The sequence below is a fragment of the Jaculus jaculus genome, chromosome 5 (assembly GCF_020740685.1).
Source record: "Jaculus jaculus isolate mJacJac1 chromosome 5, mJacJac1.mat.Y.cur, whole genome shotgun sequence".
NCBI lineage: Eukaryota > Metazoa > Chordata > Mammalia > Rodentia > Dipodidae > Jaculus > Jaculus jaculus.
The window spans coordinates 46,626,756-46,649,611 of NC_059106.1; the positions used below are offsets into that span (position 1 = coordinate 46,626,756).

The window sequence follows — 22,856 nt, forward strand, 5'->3', positions numbered from 1 at the left end:
TTGTCATTTTAAGACTGGGTCTTGTATTGTTGGTCAGGCCGAGTCATGGTATGAGTGTTTATTTCCACGAGGAACTGCAGGATGGGCTCCTCTTTCTACTAGAGTGTGTGAGGACTCCAATTTCCCTCCTGCATTTTCCTCATGCGAGTCAGCTTTGCGTCACTATGGTAAAATGCCCAAGATAATAATGGGCTTACGCAGAGGAAAAGTTTATCTTGGTTCATGGTTTCAGAGGATCCAATCCTTGGCTGCTGGACCCATGGCTTTGGGCATGCAGTGACATAGTCCATGGCTGGAAATGTGGCTGAGCAGGCCTGTTTACCTCATGGCTGGTGAGAAGCAAAGAGTGGAAACAGGAAGGAACTATTGTCCCGCTGTCCCCTTCAAGGCTGCACTCTCAGAACCTAGCTTCTGTCCACTAGGCCCCACCTCCTAGCACACCACAGGCGAGGGACCAGGTCTTAACACAAGCATTGAGGGGACGTTCAAAATCCAAGTGGTAGTCCTTGCCGACACTTGCTATTTTCTGTTTTTATTTTAGCTCATCCATTGGGTATGCAGCGTGTCTCTGTGGCTTTGATTTTCATTTCCCTTACAACTAATGATACTGGATATTTTTTCATGTGTCTATTGGTCATTATTGTATTTTCTCCAAAAACACACCTACTCAAATCCTTTGTCCACTGAAAAACAATAACAGAGGAACCGGGGAAATGGCTCAGCTTTTAAGAGTATTTGCTGTGCAAGTGCGAGGACCTGAGTTTGATTCTGACCATCCACATAAAAAGCCAGATATGGGATGGAGAGATAGCTTAGTGGTTAAGGCACTTGCCTGCAAAGCCAAAGGACCCAGGTTCGACTCCCCAAGATCCACATAAACCAGATGCACATGGTGGCGCATGCATCGAGTTCATTTGCATTGCATCCATTCTCTCTCTCCCTCTCTCTCTCAAATAATCATCATCATCAGTCATCATCATCATCGTCTAGGTATGTCAGGGCTGAGGAGATTCATCAGTTAAAGATGCTTGCTTTCGAAACCTGCTAGGCTAAGTTTAATTCCTAAGCACCTACAAAAAGCCAGACATAAAAGGTGGTATGAACCCCTGATGTTTATTTTCAGCAGCAAGAGACCCTGGCATGCCCATATAGACACATGTACAAATAAATAAATGATAAAATTTGGGGGCTGAGGAGATGGCTCAGTGGTTGAAGGCACTTGCTTACAGATCCTGATGAGCACAGTTCAGTTTTCCAGTGCCCAAGTAAAGCTAGATGCACAGGGTGGCGCATGTGTCTGGAGTTCGTTTACAGTGGCAGGAGGCCCTGGTGCATCCATCCTTATTCTCTCTTTTTCAAACAAATAAAAATATCATACATGTACTTTTTTTTTTTGAGGTAGGGTCTCAATCTAGTCCAGGTTGATGTAGAATTCACTATGGAGTCTCAGGGTGGCCTCAAACTCATGGCCACTCTCCTACCTCTGCCGTGAGACTCCACAGTGAATTCCAGGTCAGCTTGGGCTAGAGCAAGACTCTACCTCGAAAAACCAAAAAAAAAAAATTTTTTTTAAAGTTTATTTTGACAGCATATGCCTATATCCCTAGCACTGAGGGTGGGGCACAGACAGGAGAATCTCTGGGGTTCACCAGTCAACCAGTCTAACCTAAAAAGGCAGGCTCAAGGCTTAGTGAGAGACCCTGTGGTAGGGAAATAATCTTGAAGAACAATGGAGAAGGACACCCACTCCTTCTCTGGCCTCCTGACTGCTTGTGCACGAGGTGTGCATATCTGCACACACATGAGCATGTGATGCACACAGATCTACCACAATTCGGCCCCACATACACCAGAAAACAAAACAAAGCAAAACCAAAAACCAAACCCCACTAATGGGCTGGGGAGGTTGTTCAGTGGTTAAAGGCATTTGCTTGCAAAGCCTGGCTGCCTGGATTGGCCTGGGTTTGGTTCCCAAGTACCCATGTAAAACCAGATACACAGTGTGGCACATGCATCTGGAGTTCATTTGTAGTAGCAAGAGGACCTGGTGTGCCCATTTGTTCTCATACTCTCCTCAAAAATAAATAAGTCTCTCTATATATATTTATTCAAATATTTTTATTTATTTATTTATTTATCTGATAGAGAAAGAGATAGACAGACAAAAAGAATGGGTACGCCCGGGCCTCTAGCCACTGCAAAGGAACTCCAGACACATGTGTCCCCTTGTGCATCTGGCTAACGTGGGTCCTGGAGAATTGAACCTGGGTCCTTTGGCTTGGCAGGTAAATGCCTTAACTGCTAAGCCATTCCTCCAACCTTAAGTTTATGTACTTAAAAAAAAAAAAAAAAGACTTGGGCTGAAGAGATGGCTTAGCGGTTAAGACGCTTGCCTGCAAAAAAAGGACTAATGTTTGACTCTATAGGTTCCACATAAGCCAGACACACAAGGTTGCACATGTGCACAAGGGGGCGCATGCATCTGGAGTCCTGGCACGCCAATTCTCTCTCGCTTTCTCTTTTTCTCTTGTATAAAAAAAAGGCCAAGCTGGGCTGGTGGTACATGCCTTTAGTCCCAGCACTTGGGAGGCAGAGGTAGGAGGATCGCCATGAGTTCAAGGCCACCCTGAGACAAAATAGTGACTTCCATGTCAGCCTGGACCAGAGTGAGACCCCACCTTGAAAAACAAAACAAACAAAACAAAAGGCCAGGGATAGAGAGCTGGCTTAGTGGTTAAGACACTTGCCCTGCGAAGCCTAAGAACTCATGTTTGAATCTCCAGGTCCCACATAAGCCAGACTTCCAGTAACACAAGTGCTCAGTGTTGCACACGTGTGCAAGGGGGCGCACACATCTGCAGTTCATTTGCAGAGGCTGAAGGCCCTGGTGTGCCCATTCTTTCTCTCTTTCTCTTTCTGCCTCTTTCTTTCTCATAAATAAATAAATAGGCAGTCTGTTGGGATTTCCTCAAAAAAAAAAAAAAAAAAAAAAAAACAAAAAACCCAGATTTCATTTCTTTTTTTTTTTTTCAAGGTAGGGTCTCACTCAGGCTCAGGCTGACCTGGAATTCACTATGGAGTCTCAGGGTGGCCTCGAACTCTCAGCGATCCTCCTACCTCTGCCTCCCGAGTGCTGGGAGTAAAGGCGTGCGCAACAACACCCGGCTCATTTCTAAAATATATATTTATTTGCATGGGCACATGTGCCATGTTGTATGTGTGACGGTCACAGAATAATTTCAAGGTGTCTGTGCTCCACCTCCTTTGAGACAGGGTCACTTTTATCCAAGACTTATTTTAGAGAAAGTGAGAAACAGAGAAAGAGATTATTGGCATGCCAGGGCCTCAGCCACTGCAATTGAACTCCAGATGCTTTTGCCACCTACTGGGCATGTGTGACCTTGCACTTGCCTCACCTTTGTGCATCTGGCTTATGTGGGATCTGGAAAAGTAGGACCTGGGTCCTTAGGCTTGGCAGGCAAGCGCCTTAACCACTAAGCCATCTCTCTTGCCTCTGCAAATGAACTGCCAGACTGCAAAATCAGACTAGGCAGCCCAAAAGCTTGTATTCTCCTGGCTCCACCTCCCATTGTCAGATGTGTTTTGGAATCACAGATGCATGTGCCACTTTACATACATATGGCAAATTGAACCCAAACTGGCAAGCTTTGAAAGCAAATGCCTTTAACTGCTGAGCCATCTCTCCAGCCCCAACAGACTTCATTTTTTAGAGGGTTTTTTTTGTTTTTTTGTTTTTTTGTTTTTTTTTGTAGAGTCTCACTCTTACCTGGAATTCACTATGTAGCCTCAAGCTGGCCTTGAACTCACAGTGATCCTCCTACCTCTGCCTCCCAAGTGCTGGGATTTAAGGTGTGCACCACCACACCTGGCTTAGAGTAGTTTTAAAAAATATTTTTGTATTTATTTATAAACAGAAAGACACACATACACACAGAATGAATAGGCATGCCTGGGTCTCTAGCCTCTGCAAACAAATTCCAGATACATGTGCCACTTTCTGCATCCAGCTTTAAGTGGGTACTGGGTAACTGAACCCAGGTTAGGCTTTGAAGGCAAGTGCCTTAACTGCTGAGAAGTTTGTTTTCAGCCCTTTAGAGCAGTTCTAATTCATAAAGCTAACCAGAAAGCACAGACTCCCTAGACATCCACCATCCACAGTCTCCTCTGGGATTAGCATTTTGGGTTACCATAGTATTCATGATTGCTGTGACATATCACAGTGACAAGATACCAAGGAAACATCTGAAGAGCAGAAGGGTTTATTTTGGCTCAAGGTTTCAGAGGTCTCAGTCCACGGTGAGCCGGTTCCATTGCTGAGGGCCTGAAACCAGGCTGAAATAGGATGATGGCAGGGCATGGTGAAGCAAGGCTGTTCACCTCTCAGCGGCTGGGAACAGACAGAAAAGAAGCGTCCAGGGACAAGATCTACTCCTCAGAAACATACCCCAGTGGCCCATTCTCTCCAACTGGGCCCTGCCCATTGGTAGCCCATTCTGCTATGAATTCATCAGTGGGTCAGCCGTGGAAGAAGCCACCATCTTCATGATCTAGTCACCTCTCTAAAGAGCCACCAGCTGGAGACCAAGCTCTCAGTATAGGCACTCACGGGGGACTTTTCGCATTCAAACCCCATGGTGATTGACGAGTCAGTGTGTGTATGTCATTTCTGGCTAATTCCACGTTTCACGCTGGGACTCCCCATTGCTGCACGTTGTGGTTTTGGGGCAATGGACAATGACTGGCCCCATCACAGAACCATACGGCATGTCTCCTAGAACTCCCTCATCCTCTGCCGGGCTAGCCTTCTGTGCTCTTCACCCTGGCCACAACCAACCCTCCTGACTATAGTCAGGCCTCATCCCTTCTAGAACACTGGTGGGATTGTAGTCTGTGGCCTTTTCAGACTGGCTTGTCACATAGTAATATATACTTAGGTTCCCTCCATGTCCAGGGGCATTCTTATTATTTTTGGCGTGTGTAGTATATGCTGGGTTGTTTGTGGGTCGTGTATGCACACACGTGCACTTGTGTGCTCATGAAGACCAGAGGAGGGTGTTGGGTGTCCTCCTCTGTCATTCAGCCACATATTTTCCATTTTTAAATATTTTATTTATTTATTTATTTATTTATTTATTTATTTATTTATTTGCAAGCACAGAGAGATAGAAGGGAGACAAAGATGAAAATAGGCATGCTAGGGCCACTGCAAATGGACACCAGATGCATGTGATACTTTGTACATCTGGCTTTATGTGGGTACTGGGGAACTGAACCCAGGCCATTAGGCTTTGTGGGCAAGTGCCTCACTGCTGAGCCATCTCTCCAGCCCTCATCCATATATTTTCTTGAGATGGAGTCTCTCTCTGAATGTGGACCTGCAGTGTGTGTGTGTGTGTGTGTGTGTGTGTGTGTGTGTCTCGGCTCCCCACAGGACTGGGGTTACAGATGTGTGTGATCATGCCCAGCTCTTTGTGGGGGTCATGGGGAATTAAACTCGGATGGTTTCAGGCCCTCTCCAGCTTTCATGCTTGGGGCCCCACATGTCTGTCCAATAACCTCCTACTTGCCAAGCCATCTCCCCAGCTCTACATCCACTTACTATTTATTTGAGCTAGAGATAAATAGTTAATAGACAGATAAAGAGAATAAGCAAGTATGGACATGCCGGGGCCTCTTGCCACCGCAAACAAACTCCAGACTTGTGTACCACCTTGTGCATCTGGCTTCCCATGGGTACTGGTGAATCAAACCCAGGCCAACAGATTTTGCAAACAAGTGCCTTTAATAGCCGAGCCATTTCTCCAACCCCATTGATTCATTCTTAACCCCATAGTGATGTCAGGAATGTGGGCTGGAGGTAAAGTCTGCACCCCGTGGACCATGCTCTCTCTTTTCCCCATGTTGGGTGCTTGGATGAGAAGGGTGTAGCCATGGTCAACAGAGGGCCATGTGGCCTCTTACTTTGGTGTTGGACTGTCCCCTCGTGCTTATTTTTTTTGTTGTTGTTGTTTTCTTTTTTTTTTTTTTTTTTTTTGAGGCAGGGTTTTACTCTAGCCCAGGCCGACCTGGAATTCACTATGTAGTCTCAAGCTGGCCTCAAACTTACTCAATCCTCCTACCTTTGCCTCCCGAGTGCTGGGATTAAAGGGGTGTGCCACCACCACGCTCAGCTCTCCCCTGTGTTTCTTGCTACCACATCCTGACCTGCCTCTTCTCTTCCATCACCTTGTTCTTTCTTTCTTTTTTTTTTTTTAATTTTTTATTTATTTATTTGAGAGTGACAGACACAGGGAGAAAGACAGATAGAGGGAGAGAGAGAGAATGGGCGCGCCAGGGCTTCCAGCCTCTGCAAACGAACTCCAGATGTGTGCGCCCCCTTGTGCATCTGGCTAACGTGGGACCTGGGGAACCGAGCCTCGAACCGGGGTCCTTAGGCTTCACAGGCAAGCGCTTAACCGCTAAGCCATCTCTCCAGCCCAACACCTTGTTCTTTCTAAAAATATTTATTTATTTGAGAGAGGAAAGAAGAGAGAGAGAGAGAATGGGTGTGCCAGAGCCTTTAGCCACTGCAAATGAACTCCAGCCTCATGCGCCACCTTGTGCATCTGGCTAAAGCCGTCTCTCCAGCCCGGTTCTGTGCTGCGTTCCCTAGATGACCTCGTGGAGAAGGTGCCATGCTCCTGGAACTCCTCCCGCGTCTGTGAGTGCCGGCCCGGCATGTACTGCGTCACGTCAGCTGTCAACTCCTGTGCCCGCTGCTACTTTCACTCAGCCTGCTCTGCAGGGATGGTGGTCAAGTTCCCGGGTGAGCACCTCTACTCTCAACCCTGGTGTCACTGCTGCCGTACCCCCAACCACACCCCTGGTGCCTCAACCATCTGCTTCCCCCAGCGTGTGGGTCAGGTCAGAGCTGCTGTCCTCACACCAACCTGCACCCAGCACCCAGGACCTTCCGCTGCCCTTCCCTACTCCTGAGGCCTGTCTGAGAGGCTCTTGTCTGACACGCAGGCCTGGCTAGAGGAAGTCTTGGGGGAAAGGGGGTTCTTCAGTGTCCCCACAAACACAAAGGAAATTTCAAGTGTCTATCCTGGGAGTTTCCTAAGAGATTGGAGCCGGTTTCCCTGTCTCACAATTGGGCACTGGGTATTAGAGTGTTCAAGAAATAGGATATCAAGCCTGGTATGGTGGCACACGCCTTTTAATCCCAGCACTCAGGAGGCAGAGGTAGGAGGATTGCCATGAGTTCGAGGCCACCCTGACACTACAGAGTGAATTCCAAGTCAGCGTGGGCTAGAGTGAGACCCTACTTCGAAAACAAAACAAAACAAGAGAGAAAAAAAAAAAAAAAGAAAAGAAAGAAATTGGAATCAGACTCAAGGCTGAGAAATTTGGCTTACTTTTCAAACTTGCTGATCTCAGGCAAGTACTCTGGGCCATGCCAGAGCTTCTAATTTTCTGATAGTGCAAAGGTAGAGCTTTTGAGAGCTGCAGAGCCTCTCTTGGTGGCATTAGTGACATTTTAGGATGCCAGCCTGATCTACCTTAGTGAGACCCTGCCCCCCACAAGGGGAGGACATACTTTTTTTAGAAGGAAGACCAGCCGGGCATGGTGGCGCATGCCTTTAATCCCAGCACTCGGGAGGCAGAGGTAGGAGGATTGCCATGAGTTCAAGGCCAACCTGAGACTATAGAGTTAATTCCAGGTCAGCCTGGACCAGAGTGAGACCCTACCTCAAAAAAAAACCAAAAAAAAAAAAAAAAAAAAAAAAGAAGGAAGACCAGGGGAGTGGGCACTGTGTCTGACTCTCCTTGGGTCGCAAGGAGCTCTCTGCTATGGGACACAGAACCCGGGTCTATAGACGGGACTGGATGGCTGAGGGGCAAGTACTCTGCCGTGGGTCTCAGCTGCCTGGCACTGGGCAGTCCTTTGCACCTGTGGGGCCTGTTCCCTTGCTTCCCGGGCCTTGCTCACCCCACCTGTAACTTGAAGATTTGGGGGACTGTCGCAGTCACCTCATTGCTGAGGCAAAACGCCTGACCAGAAGCAGCATGTGGGAGGCAAGGGTTTATTCCAGCTGGCAGTTTTTTTTTTAAATATTTTATTTATTTATTTGAGAGCGACAGACACAGAGAGAAAGACAGATAGAGGGAGAGAGAGAGAATGGGCGCGCCAGGGCTTCCAGCCTCTGCAAACGAACTCCAGACGCGTGCGCCCCCTTGTGCATCTGGCTAACGTGGGACCTGGGGAACCGAGCCTCGAACCGGGGTCCTTAGGCTTCACATGCAAGCGCTTAACCGCTAAGCCAACTCTCCAGCCTCCAGCTGGCAGTTTTGAGGGGAGGTTTCACCATGGCGAGAAAAGCATGGCAGGAGCAGACAGCTGGGCATCACATCTCCACAGCAGGCAGGAGGGAGGAGAGCGGGTGGGCTGGGATCTAGCACTCCAAGGCCCACCCCCAACGACACACCTCCTCCAGCAAGGCTCCACCTCCCAAAGGCCCCACCAGCTGGGGTTTAAGTAGGAGGCTTAATCACAAACACGTGAGGCTGGGGCTGGGGGAAACCACTTTATATTCAAACTACCACAGAGACTCAGAAACTTGTTTTTGAGGCAGGGTGTCATGTATCCCAGAATGGTCTCAAGCTTCCCGTGTAGCTAAAAATGATCTTGAGCTCCTGATCCGCCTACCTCTACCTCCTGGTGTTGGCATTACAGGTATGTGCCATCATGCCTGGCTCCTTGTTTAGTTAGTTTTGGACAAGGTCTCAACTCTAATGCAGGCTGCCTTAAACTCACTGTAGAGTCCTGGCTGGCCTTGATCTCATAGAAATCCTCCTATATTGGTCTCCTGAATGTTGGAATTACAGGTGTGAGCCACCATGCGTAGCTTGTTTGAAAAATAACCCATTCAGCTGGGTCTCATCCACAGCCTTCCAGCTGGTGGAGTATGGCTCCTGAGCAGCGTTCCCAAGAGTGCCACGTGGGGGCGCCAGAGGCCTCTCTTTGAGGTCCTGGGCCAACCTTGCCCAATGTGATAGCACTGATTGACCACAGGTGGACAAGAAAAAAAAAAAAAAAAAAAGATAGTTACCTGCAGCTGTAGGCCCACCTGATGCCCAGCCCAGGTGGAGACACCCAGCTTCTCTTTATTGTTGAGGAAACCAATGTGGGGACAGCCACCAACTCCAGAGGGCCATTGTGTTTTCCAAGTTCCCTACCCACGAGCCCTGCTCACTGTCATCCGCCTGTGGTGGTAAGTTTTCTTCCTGGAGACTCTGGGTCCCTCAGCATCACTTCTGAAGCCATCACTGTCCCCTCTGCAGGTACAGCGGAGAAAGACACTGTCTGTGAACGGCCTTCCCCAGGGGCCAACCCTGACTGCAGCGGCCCAGAAGACTGCAGGACACCCACCAGGTGACTCCAGGCCCCCCTCTGTTCTCTCCAGATGACCTTGGGTGGGGCCACTTAAGATGTACATAGTGCAGCCATAATGAGGTGGGTGTGGCAGTGTTAGCCCATGGTGGCAGGACCTCTGGATGACTCTCTGCCAAGGCCTTAAAGTATGCCCAGCCTTGCTATGGACACGTGGGAGACCCAGAAGGCCTGAGGAACACAGTCCTTGCTTCTAGGAGCTCCCAGTGGGCCTGTGGTGGCCAAGGCAGGAGCCTTGGGACCCCTTCTCCACAGCAACCAGTATCCCCTGGTAGCTGGGCGTGGTGTCACACGCCTTTAATCCCAGCAGTCAGGAGGCCAAGATAGGAGGATTGCCATGAATTCAAGGCCAGCCTGGGCTCCAGAGTGAGATTCAGGTCAGCCTGGACTAGAGTGAGACCCTACCTCAAAAAAGAAAGAACAGCCGGGAGTGGTGGTGTAAGCCTTAAATTCCAGCATTTAGGAGGCAGAGGTAGGAGGATTACTGTGAATTTAAGGCCACCTTGAGACTATATAGTGAATTCCAGGTCAGTCTGAGCTAGAGTGAGACCCAACCTCAAATAAAAAGAAGAAAGAAAGAATAAAAGAAAGAAAGAAACCATTATCCCCAAGCCCAAACCTTGCCAGCGCCATGCAGAACATGGCAGCTCTAGCTTCTGGCTTCTTTCACAGCCCCATCACTTCCCAGGCCACACCTGCTCTGACATCTCCAGTCAGCACCAATGTCAAAAACATGCTGCCAAGAGAGGGCACCCGCCTCGTGCAGGAGGATGCTGCTAGACTAATGAGGGCGCCTCCCCCTGGTCCGGATGCAGGTAATGTTCCCTTAGAGCTGGGGTGCTCGCCCAGGGCAGCGCTGTTTGATGGAGGGCACCTGTGTCTGGCAGTGGTGGGGTCAGGAGGGTGCTAGGTTGTGGCATTGCTACCTACCGCTGTGGGGACTGAAGAGGGTCTCCAGGGTGCAGCTCCTGCGGCTGAAGCACAAGGGCCAGAGACCCCGAAGGGCTCATTTCTTCCCAGCTGTCTCTGAGCATCCTGCTTGCTAAGCGCTGAGGGGTTGCTGGGTGTATTGTACCTGCTGGGAACTTAGGGTGCTTATAATGGAATGGGTGGTCTCTGTCTGTGCCCCTGAACGCCCTTGTGGCTAGGGTTTCATGAGAACAGCCTCTGTTGTACAGATGCACCCCAGCAGCTTTTGTTTTTCTTTCTTTTTTTTAAAAAAAATATTTATTTATACGGAGACAGGGAGAGAGAGAATGAGAATGAATAAATATGGGCACGCCAGGGCCTGTAGCCACTGCAAATGAACTCCAGATGCCTGCACCACTTTGTGCATCTGGCTTTATGTGGGTACTGGGGCGTCGAACCTGTGTTGTTAGGCATTACAGGCAAGTGCCTTAGCCACGGAGTCATGTCTCCAGCCCCCAAGCAGCTTTTAATTGTTTGGGGTGTTTCCACACTGGGGCTATGATGGATAATGAGAAAAAAAAAAAAAAAAAAAACCTTTGTGTGAATGCAATGTCTCTGCATCGCTCAGTGTTTTGCTTCTGAATACAGAGTCTCATGTATTCCAGGCTGTCCTCAGACTCTATATAGCAAGTATGACCTAGAACTTCCAGTCTTGCCTCAACCTCCCTGGTGCTGGGATTACAGGCATTGTCAGCCATGGCTGGTGTCACGTGGTGCTGGGGATGGAACCCAGGGCTTCCCGCCTGCTGGGCAAGCGCTCTACCAACTGAGCCACAGCCCTGGCTCGTTCCTTTACTCCCCTCCCCTCCCCTCCCCTCTCTCCTCCCCTCCCCTCTCCCCTCTCCTCTCTTCTCCTCTCCTCTCCTCTCCTCTCCTCTCCTCTCCTCTCCTCTCCTCTCCTCTCCTCTCCTCTCCTCTCCTCTCCTCTCCTCTCCCTTTCTTTCAGTCTAGAGAAACTTTATTAGTTTAAGAGAGGCAGGAGATGGTATGAAGAGCTCCTGCCCTGCCCAGGAGAAGGCAGGGGAGGGTAAAGCCCCCATTTATTTAACTGTAGGCTTCTTATGCATCTGGCTTTGAGCTCCTTTTCTGAGCTGTGATCAGAGGTGCCCTTTGCTCACCTTCAAGGTGGAGGGTGATCACTAACCCAGGGAGGAAGGAGGAGAGTAACGGGTGGTCTACTGGAGAATGCTCAAGGTTGCTCTCTCATCATTGATTTCATTGATTCCCCCCCCTTTTTTTTTTTACTGGCTCTGCCCCTTTGCTTCTGTCCATCTATAAAACAAGGCGCTTGGGTCAAATCAAAGCTACATGGTTTTGCACTTCTCTTGAAGTCATGCTGTCTGGCCAGCGCAGTGACCCAGCCACTCTTCCGAGGTGGAAGAGAAATGAAAGCACACAGAGGCATCGGCAAGAATGTCGAGAGGTGCCTTATTCATACTAGCCTCGAATGGGAAACCTTCAAGTGTCCAGCTGGCAATGGACACACAGGTGGTGATGAATCTATATGAGAGCGCACACCTTTAACCCCAGCACTCGGGAGGCAGAGGTAGGAGGATCGCTGTGAGTTCAAGGCCATACTGAGACTACAGAGCAAGTTCCAGGTCAAGCTAGAGCAAGACCTTACCTGAGGGGGGTGTGGGGAAGAGTGCACAATTGAACATAAAGAGGAGCGCCTGGCAGTGTCAGTGTGAGCAAGTCTCAGGGACATCTGTCTGAGGGCAAGAAGGGATATGCAGAGTCCATGCTGAAAGAGTGTATGACATTCTGGAAGACAGCCCATCCGTGGTGACGTGCGGCAGATCATGGTGGGCTGGGTCTACAGGTAGAGGAGGTGGAGCGAAGACGGCATCAGGGAGTTTTCTGGGTCACTTGGGATGAGCTGTATTTTGTGTTTTTTTTTAAAAAATAAATTTTATTTATTTATTTGACAGAAAAAGAGGGAGAGAGAGATAAAGAGAGAGAATGGGTGTGCTAGGGCCTCCAGCCACTGCAAAGGAACTCCTCAGATACATGCGCTCCCTTGTGCATCTGGCTAACGTGGGTCCTGGGGAATTGAACCTGGGTCCTTTGCTCTGTAGGCAAACGCCTTAACTGAAAGGCCATCCCTCCAGCCCCCCACTTTTTAATTTTTAAAAATTTATTTTGAGAGAGAAAGGGAAAGAGACAGATAGAATGGGTGCACACCAGGGCCTCCAGCCATTCCAGATGCATGTGCCACCTTGTGCATCTGGTTTATGTGGGTCCTGGGGAATTGAACCTGGGTCCTTTGGCTTTGTAAGCAAGCACCTTAACCACTAAAGCCATCTCTCCAGCCCATGATCTGTATTTTGGTTGGATGGAACTTTAGATATAATTTGCAGAATTTACCCAACCCTATGCTGAATGGATACTTTCTTCTTAGACTTTTTCTTTTTTCCTCTCTTCCTTTTTTTGTCCTTCCCTCCTTTATTTTTTATCTTTTTCTTTTTGAGATAGGTCTCATGTAGTCCAGGCTAGCTTTGAACTTGCTATTTAGCAGTCTGAACTCCTGAATTTCCTGCCTTGATCTTCCCTGGTGCTGGGATTATAGAAGTGTACCACATGTCTGCATGAGCTTCTTGCACATAAATTATATATCACTAAAGTTGACACAAAAGCAGAAAACTCAGGCTGGAGAGATGGCTCATTGGTTAGAGCACTTGCCTGCAGAGCCTAACAACACAAGTTCTATTCCTCAGGACCCACACAAAGCAAGATGCACAAAGTGGCACATGCATCTGGAGTCTGTTTGGAGTGGCTGGAGGCACTGGTGTGCCTATTCTGTATCTCTCTTCTCTCTCTGCTTGCAAATAAATAAAAATTTCTTTTATCGAGGTAGGGTCTCACTCTGGCCCAGGGTGATCTGGAATTAACTGTGTAGTCTCAGGGTGGCCTCAAACTCATGGCAACCCTCCTACCTCTGCCTCCTGAGTTCTGGGATTAAAGACGTGTGCCACCACGCCTGGCAATAATGTGTGTGTGTGTGTGTGTGTGTGATGTGTATGCACATGTGCAGGTCAGAGGAGAACTTTGGGGTGAGGATCCTCTCCTTCCATCTTGTCTGTTTGAGACAGGGTCTCTCTTATTGTTGTTTGCCACTGGGGAGACCAGACTAGCTGAGTCTGCCTCCTGTTGTTTATAGGCACACTGGAATTTCAGATGCCTGGTGCCACTGTGTGCCTGGCTTTGCATGGGTGCTGGAATCTAAACTGTGGTTAACAGGCTTCTGGAGAAAGCACCTTTAAAAAAACGAATTAGGCCAAACGTGGTGGTGCATGCCTTTAAATCCCAGCACTCAGGAGGCAGAGTTGGGAGATTGCCAAGAGTTTGAGGCCATCCTGAGACTTCATCATGAATTCCAGCTTAGCCTGAGCTAGCGTGAGACTTTACCTCAGAAAAGCAAAAAAAAAAAAAAAAAAAAAAAGCAATTAATTTGTACACACGTGTGGATGTGCCAGGATCTTTTGGCACTACAAACAGAATGCCAGATGCATGTGCCACTTTTTGTATTCAGCTTTATATGGGTGGCTGGGGAATGGAACTTGGGTCAGTAAGCTTTGCAAGCAAACACCTCTAACTGGTAAGCCATCTCCATAGTCCCAAGAAAGCACCTTTAACCAATGAAAGTATGTCCTGGAGATCCAGCCTCTTTGTCACTGATTCTAAAATGTTGCCACCTCTGCAGGTACGCTAGAGACAGATGCCACCTTGAAGCCTCCTGTACAAGGGACCCGCCCAGACGGCAGTACTCCAGAAAACAGTGAGATACCTACCAGGTGACTCCTGATCCCTCCTATGGGCAGGATGGAGCTGGCCCTGCTGTGCCCAGGGCTAGCTGGGCTTGGGGTGCAGGGTTAGGGCTTTTATTTTGGCAGGGGGATGTGTGTCTGACTCTTGCTGGGAGGGTTGGAAAAGCAGGGACATCAGGAAATGCAGTCCCTTCCCTTACAGTGTCTGGCAGAGACTGAGCAGAAGTTCTGGGTTCCAAGGCTTCATCTATACCTTCTCCCAAGAAAGAATTATTCTCAAGTATATACCTCCTTTTTTGTCTGTCCTGATTGTGATGTTACCTCTGCCTTGGACTTCCTTTCCCGCAGCACTGCCTCCACCCTGCGCCTCCTGGTGGATGCCCGGACCAGTAGCACACACACCATCTCTCCCTCCTCCACAGGGACGCCCATTCTGGACCCAGGTGACAATGACTACTGTGTTTCTGCCCACCGGCTGTGGCCTGGGGGTGTTGGGTGAGGAATCCAGACTGAGGGGCTCTTGGAGTTGATTTTATGTTGTCTCTTTGTCATTGCTAATGACTATTTAATTCTCAGTAATAGGAATTTTTTTTTTCACGGCATCATCCCATAATTGCCACTCAGAAAACAGTCACTGGACAGGGGATGTGGCTTTGTGGATAGAGTACTTACCCAGTGTACACGGAGCCCTGGATTCCATTCCCAGCATTGAATAGGCCAGGTGTGGTGGTGCATGTCTGTAATCCCAGCACTTGGGAGGTGGAAGCAGGAGTATCAGAAGTTCAAGGTCATCATTAGCCATGTAGTAAATTTGAGGCCAGCTTGGGCTACATGAGACCCAATCTCAAAAAAAAAAAAAAAATCAAATAATTTCATAACCTTAACTAGTGGTTTTAATCCTTCCATCCTCTGTGTTCTCAGCTGTAAAATGGTAAGAGAATAGGTCGCCTGGGTTGTCAGCATATGGCATGTGTGAGCACACCACCCCCATGCTTTGGAGATAGTCACTATTAGCTCTGATGAAACACGGCCAGGTAATTGTTTTTAGGGTTGGCAGTTCTAGTTATGAACACTAGGTGGCGATAGTTCTCAGGCCAGCAGTTCCCAACATGTCCTCTGACCTATTTACCCTGCCTGGGAACTCCATAGGAAAGAACTTTGAGGGCTGGGGGTGTAGCTCAATTGGTAGAGTGCCTGGGTTCCTTCATTCAGCACTGCGAAAACCAAGTATGTCTAAAAAAATCATCTGGGTATGGTGATGCACACCTTTAATCCCAGGCAAAGGCAGGAAGATCACTGAATTTGAGGCCAACCTGGGACTACAAAGTGAGTTCTAGGTCAGCCTGGGCTAGAGTGAGACTCTGCCTCAAAAAACAAACAAACAAAAAAAGAAAGAAAGAAGGAAAGAAAGAAAGAGGCTGGAGAGATGGCTTAGCGGTTAAGGTGTCTGCCTGCAAATCCAAAGGACCTAGGTTCAATTTCCCAGGACGTAAGCCAGATGCACAAGGGTGTACGTGTGTCTGGGGTTAGTTTGCAGTGGTTGGAGGTCCTGGAGTGCCCATTTTCTCTCTTTCTCTGCCCCTTTCTCTCTTTCAAATAAATAAATAAATAAAAAAGGAAAGAAAGAAAGCATATCAAACAAACAACAGAACAATCACTTAGCCAAGCACAATGACTCATACCTAAAATCCCAGCACTCAGGAGGCAGAGGTAGGAGGATTGCCATGAGTTTGAGTCCAACCTGGGCTGTAGAGTGAGTTCTAGGTCAGCCTGGGCTAGAGTGAGACCCTGCCCCAATAAAACCAAACAAACCAGAATAAACAAAACCCAGCCACATCCATGACCTATATCCATTCAGATAACCATTAAAAGCAAGAATACGGGTGTGGGCTGGGCTGTACTGGGCTCAGTGGTAGAGGCCTTTGCCTAGCATGTGGGAGGCTCTGGGCTTCATCCGCAGCACCACAAGGGATGAGAAAGTAGTGTGGACCCTGAAGTCAGCATAGCCTGGCCTGGCCTGGCTGGTGACTCTCCTCATTTGCTTTCAGACTTTGGACAAGACTCAGCTTCCTGCCCTTGTCCAAAGGCCCAGTCTAGAGCATGGGGCTTTTGATTGACTCATCCAGGGAACAAGTACTGCCTCTGTGACTCAGTTTCCTCCCTTGTAAAATAGGGGCAGCGAGTCTTAGTTGAGGAGGCTGTGCGTGGCTTAATCAAGTTGGGTCTGCTATGCCCGTGGTCAGCATCCGGATCCAGGGGCTGCTGTCTGTCTGTGGGCCAGCCTGTGTCTCCATTAGGAGCGGACCTTGAGTCCGCCTGCACAGGAAGTGTGCGCGGGGGCAGGACGGTGGCAGTCTTGAAGTTTAGAGAGCTGAGAGTTGTTTATGACCCGGCCCCCTTTGCTTCATCCTCAGTGTTCCCCTCCTGGCCTTGACTGGCCACTCCATGCCCGCCCACACGCTCCCCAGCCTTAGTCCCGTTGGACCTCTATTCCCTCTTCATTCCGGCTCCCCCAGTGGCTCCACTTGTTATCCTGCGAGATGGTTTGCTCCTCTAGCTGGGCAGTTTGCTGGAGCCAGCGGAGGGAGGACAGGCAGGTCAGGGCTGGAGCAGGTAGAATCCTGGCTTGGAATCTATATCCCAGAAGAAGGAAGAAGCAAGCTGCAGCTAGGGTTGCCCCATGTGATGCCGCTGTTTCCAGGGCCTGTGCTGTTCTGGGTGACCATGGTCCTGCTGCTGCTGGTTGGCTCCAGCTCCTTCCTCCTGTGCTACTGGAAGACCTGCAGGAGGCGAGTCAGACAGAGTGAGTGGCTATGTCCTGGGGCCCTGGGGAGGATGGCTGCTCTCTGGCACTCTGGCCTAGGACACGTCTCAAATCTCCTCTGTTGCCATTGCAGAACTCCACCTCTACTACCCAGCCCCGAGCTTCCAGCCCAAGCTGAGGCAGACAGGTGAGTACCCGGCAGTCCAAAGGGCTACCTGAGGCATAGGGAGCAGATGGACAGATGCACTGTGGCCCTGGGCTCTGGGTCTGGGTTTAGGAGGCTGAACTCACTCTCTTGACCCAGGTCTGCCCCCCAACCTCACCCACTCCCCATGCAGCTTTTCACTAGCTCTTCCTGTTTTCTTCACTTCCCCCTACTGGAGACACAATGCCAGTGAATGCTGCAGGCTGCAGTACTGGCAGAGAGTTCCAGAAGGTTCTAACCTGCCTCTTTGTTCTTGCCTCCTCTCCTCTCTTCTCTTCTCTTCTCTTCTCCTCTCCTCTTCATTCTATTCTATTCTATTCTATTCTATTCTATTCTATTCTATTCTATTCTATTCTATTCTATTCTATTCTATTCTATTCTATTCTATTCTATTCTGCCTCTCAGTCTTTCTTCCTCCCTCTCTTCCACTGCCTGGCAGATGAACTGAGCCAGGAAGGCTAGGGCAAAGAGGGCAGCAGATAGCCCTGGGACTCTGGTTCTGTCCCTTCCAAGGCATATGGCCTTGGGAGGGTTGCTGAATGTCTCAGTTGACTCATTCTCCTCCCTTGCAAAACCAAAAAAGACCTACTTGAGAAGGTCGAATGTGGTTTAATCAAGTTGGGCCTGCCATGCCCGTGGGCAGCATCCAGGATCCAGTGGCTGCTGTCTGTCTGCAGGCCAGCCTGTGTCTGGAGCCTACATTTTCTGAGTCCCTCTTTTGGCCTTGTTATGACATCCTGCCCAGTTCTAGGCCAACCCTCTCAGGCAGACTTCTGGAGCTACTGAGCCTCCCAAATACCACAGCAGGCATCTCTTTGCCCTAGTCCTGGGTGGGAGGGATGAGTCCTAGGCATCTCATGATCAGGCCTTTGCCTTTCCTGTTCAGCCCCAGGAAGGCAGGTCTTCCTCAGCACATACCTTAAGCACTGATTGAGCACCACTGTGTGCTGGGTCCTGACAGAAACTTGGGTGAACCTTGCCTACTTTGCATAGCAAACCGCTATAGAGTTCCTTTGGCTCTCTCACTCCCTGTGATGTTCATTCCACGGGACACGACAGGGCTCAGCATGGTCACTGCGTGGTCTGGAAATAGTCCAGGGCCCGAGAGCTGCTCCTGGGAGGATGTGCCCATAGCAGTTCCTAGCTGGAGCAGGTCAGCTTCTGTCAGTTAGCTGCATGGCCTTGAGACGCAGGCACTGCCCTGCCTTGAGCTCCTCCTCTGGACCCTCAGACAGCCTGGTAGCGGCCAGCTGTTGATTGGGACACCAAAACACAGCCCACCAAGATGTGTTTTGAGCTTGAAAAGTTTCATAAGTGTGCACTCTGCTCCCTGTGTGAGGGGGTTTTTGTGTGTTGATGGTTTCAAGCCTGTTTCCATGAGCTGTCAGGCGTGGCGCATTGAAACCCGTGTTTGCTTTCTTGACATTTTTCTAGTATTAGAGTTTCCATTGCCGTCAGTTAATCTTTTTTCTTCTTCTAAACCTTCATGAGAGCAGTTTTGTTACAAAAAGAAATGTTTTTAAAAAAGTCAAAAAGCACCTTTTTTTTTTTTTTCTCACTTCTAGCCCAGGCTGGCCTTGAACCCACGGTGATACTCCTATGTCAGGGTTCTGAATGCTGGGATTAAGGGCATATGGGCTACTACATCTGGCCAAAATAAATAAATAAATAAAAGCATGTTTTCTTAAGAAGCCAGACCTACAAGGAACTGAGTGAGATTCAATGGTCAGCATGGTGTTTCAGGCAGGTTCTGGACCTCCATCTTCTGATGCGCCCACTGAGCTTGCCAAGGCCGAGAGAGGAGGAAGGGAAGCCGGGGCCGGGCGGGCGAGGTCTGAGCACGGCTGGCCTGTCCGAGGCGCACTCTTCCTTGGCTTGCCCATTCATCTGTCCGAGGACCGCCCTGGTGCGGGCTCTGTCCTAGCACATGGTGTCCTGGCTCTTCCAAGCTTTCAGACAAGTGCCGCTGCTGGAAGCGGCTGATGATCAGTGGGGCAGACACGTTCGCCCCAGCTCTGCTGCTGCTCTGCGGGGGCCGGGGGGGCTCTTGTTCCCTGAGCAGGGACGTGTGCAGGTATAATCAGGTGCCTGACCCACAACACCTGAATCGTGCCTTTACTCCATGTGTGACAGACCTTTACAAAGCACACACGTAATGTCATTTTACTCCTGTCGTGACCCACGAGGCATCTGCCACCATTGTCCCCATTGCACACATGAGCAGCACCAGGCAGAAGGCTTTGTAGGGTAGGAATTTGCTCTTCCTGTGGCTGAGGTTTCTGTCAACATGATGTCTCACCGTGAGCATATTTGTCAGTGAGCAGATATGTTTTTAAGTTTTTTGGGTTTTTTTTTTTTTTGAGAGAGGGAGGGAGGGAGGGAGGGAGGGAGGGAGGGAGGGAGGGAGGGAGGGAGGGAGGGAGAACGGGCATGCTAGGGTCTCCAGCCACTGAAAACAAACTTAATTCCAGATGAATGCGAACTCCAGACGCATGTACCATCTCATGCATCTGGCTTTTTATAGGTACTAGGGAATCGAACCTGGGTCCTTTGGCTTTGCCACAAGCACCTTAACTGCTAAGCCATCTCTCTAGCCCCAAAAGAGTATTTCTTTCCTTCCTTCCTTTCTCTCTCTCTCTTTTTTTCTGAGGTAGGGTCTTGCTCTAGCCCAGGCAGACATGGAATTCACTATGTAGTCTCAGGTTGGCCTCAGACTCACAGCAATCCTCCTACCTCAGCTTCCCAAGTGCTGGGATTAAAGCCATGTGCCACCATGCCCAGCTAAACAGCTATTTACTGGGGGCTGGGGAACATGCTCCACATTTCAGGATGTTTCTAGCTGCCATATGCTAGGAGCGCCCTCCTCAGCTGGGACGACCTAGAATGTCACCAGGCACCTTCACATGGCCCCTGGGGGAAGTTACTGCCTGAGAACCATGGTATAAAATTACTTCAGTTCTTTATTTTGTTTTAGTGGCAGAGTTTTATGTAGCTCAGGCTACATAACTTAATATGTAAAACTTAAAAAACTTAGTATGTAAGCCAGGTGTGGTGGCACATCCCTTTAATCCCAGCATTCGGGAGGCAGAGGTAGGAGGATAGACATGAGTTCAAGGCCATCCTGAGACTACATAGTAAATTCCAGGTCAGCCTGGACTAGATTGAGACTCTATCTTGAAAAACAAAAACAAAAACAAACAAACAAAAAAACTTGATATGTAGCTGAGGCTGGTCTTGAACTATTAACCCTCCTGTCTCTACCTCCTGAGGGCTGAGATTGCAAGTGTGCATCACCACTGAATTTGTTCAGTGTTAGGGATTGAACCTCGGGCTTTGTGCATGCCAGGCAAGCACTCTGCCAACTAAGCTACATCCTCAGACCTGGGTCCTTCATTAATGTGTTTGGTTCTGAAACAATTTCAGCCTTCCATAAAAAGTTGAAAGCACAGTATAAAAACAATCCAGGGGCTGGAGAGATGGCATATCGGTTAAGGTGTTTGCCTGCAAAGCCAAAGGACCTTGGTTCCCTTCCCCAGGACCCACGTAAGCCATAAGCACAAGGTGACACATGCATCTGGAGTTCATTTGCAGTAGCTAGTGGCCCTGGCGTGCCCATTCTCTCTCTCTTTCTCTCTCACTCAAATAAATAAATAGAATAAAAAACTTAAAAATGTTTAAAATAATCCAGGCTGGAGAGATGGCTTAATGGTTAAGCCACTTGCCTTCAAAGCCTAAGAACTCATGTTCAAATCTCCAGGTCCCATGTAGCCAGATGCACAGTGACACAAGTGTGCAATGTCACACATGTGCACAAGGGGCCACAAGCATCTGGAGTTTGTTATCAGTGGCTGAAAGCCCTGGTGTATGTGTCCATTCTCTCTCTGCCTCTTTCTCTCTCTCAAAACAAGCAAATAAAAAAACACACTTTTTTCTCAATGCATCTTGGGAGTAACTTACTGACTTGATATCTTATTGCTCCCACATTCCTTGGTGTGTATTTCACGTTAACAAGGCACAGTTTTACATGAGTTTCATAAGGCCATAAGAATCAAGGAATCACCCTACATCATTACCATTAACCAGGTCCAGGTCATGTTTCTTAATCTGTACCAACAATGACCTTCATAGCAGAAGCGGGAGCTCCCAATACCAGGGTGCCATCGGCAGCCTGTCTTCGGGGCTCCATCTGGGTCCATTCTTGATGGTGTTTTCACGACCTTAACACCTGGACAGACACGGGCTCCTTTGGCAGATGCACCCTGACTTTTGGCTTAGTCTGTGATTTTCCTGCCAGTGGACTCAGGCTGTGGGTCTTTGGCTAGAAGTTTCCAGAAATGAGGCTGGGCATTTTGGGGACACATTGCCAGGCTTCTCTCTGTCCCTTTCTGTCCCTGTCCCAGTGCTGTATGCTTGCAGCGCTCCTGTAAGCTGCTGTCTGCAGGCTTCATCCTCTCCCTCTTGGTAATGGCTGCACATTGGGGGAGGTTTCTTTTTCTTTAAAAAAAAATAAAAAAAAATATATATTTATATTTATATATATATTTGAGATATATATATGGATATATTATATATAGATATATATATGGATATATTATATATATATCCATATATGTATGTATGTGTGTGTGTGTGTGTGTGTGTGTGTATATATATATATATATATATACATATATATATATATATTTGAGAGAGAGAAAGAGGGAGAGGGAGATGAGGGGAGAGAGAGAGAATGGGCTTGCCAGGGCCTCCAGTCACTGCAAATGAACTCCAGATGCATGTGCCCCTTGTGCATCTGCCTTATGGGGGTTCTGGAGAATTGAACCAGGATCCTTTGGCTTTGCAGGCAAACACCTTAAACACTAAGCCATCTCTCCAGACCCAGTTTCTTTTTCTTTGTGTGTGCATGTGTGGTAAGTGTGTGAGGCATGCGGTCTGTATGTTTGTGTGTGGGGTGTATATGGCAGCCAGAGGTCAATGTTGGGTATCTTCCCTGACCATTGTCCTTATTTATTTGTTTATTTTTGAGAGTGAATGAGTGAGTGTGGGCACGCTGGGGCTTCTTGCCACTGCACAGGAACTCCAGATGCATGCAACACTGTAACACTGTGCTTCTTTAAAAAAACATTTTATTTTTATTTATTTATTTGACAGGGAGAGATATACAGAAATAGGCAGGTAGAGAGAGAAAGAATGGGCACACCAGGGCCTTCAGCCACTGCAGACTCCACGTGCATGTGCCCCCTTGTGCATCTAGCTTACATGGGTCCTGGGGAGTCAAACATGGGTCCTTTGGCTTTGCAGGCAAATGCCTTAAACACTAAGCGGTCTCTCCATCCCAACGCTGTGCTTTTTGTGGGTTCTGGGGAACCATCTCTCCAGCCCCCTACATTATTATCATTATTATTATTATTTCTCACTGAACCTGGGACTCACTGATTAGGCTAGACTAGCTAGATGGCAAACTCCAGGGCTCCCCTCCCTCTGACTCCCCTGTGCTGGGATCACAGAGGTGCACCTGGTGCTTTTACATGAATGCTGGGCGGATTGGAACTCAGGTCTTCATGCCTGTATAGCAAGCACTTCATGGGCTGAGCCATCACCCCTGGCTCTGAGGGAGGTCTTGTGAGACTGTGTAGATTGCCTGTTCCTTATCAGGCTTTTGCTTCCTTCATTTGCATGTCCCCGTCAGGGTGAGCT

General features: G+C 48.7%; 1 protein-coding gene across 1 annotated transcript in view; it reads left to right on the forward strand.

Moving 5' to 3' along the window:
* The window catches only part of Tnfrsf8 (TNF receptor superfamily member 8), a 75,500-nt gene that overhangs the window by 39,215 nt on the left and 13,429 nt on the right, over positions 1-22,856 (forward strand). The window contains exons 6-11 of the mRNA XM_045149077.1: positions 6,674-6,826; positions 9,346-9,436; positions 10,127-10,269; positions 16,892-16,993; positions 17,088-17,141; positions 19,116-19,243. Coding sequence (XP_045005012.1) covers positions 6,674-6,826; positions 9,346-9,436; positions 10,127-10,269; positions 16,892-16,993; positions 17,088-17,141; positions 19,116-19,243 — 671 coding nt within the window. The remainder of the gene's footprint in view (positions 1-6,673; positions 6,827-9,345; positions 9,437-10,126; positions 10,270-16,891; positions 16,994-17,087; positions 17,142-19,115; positions 19,244-22,856) is intronic.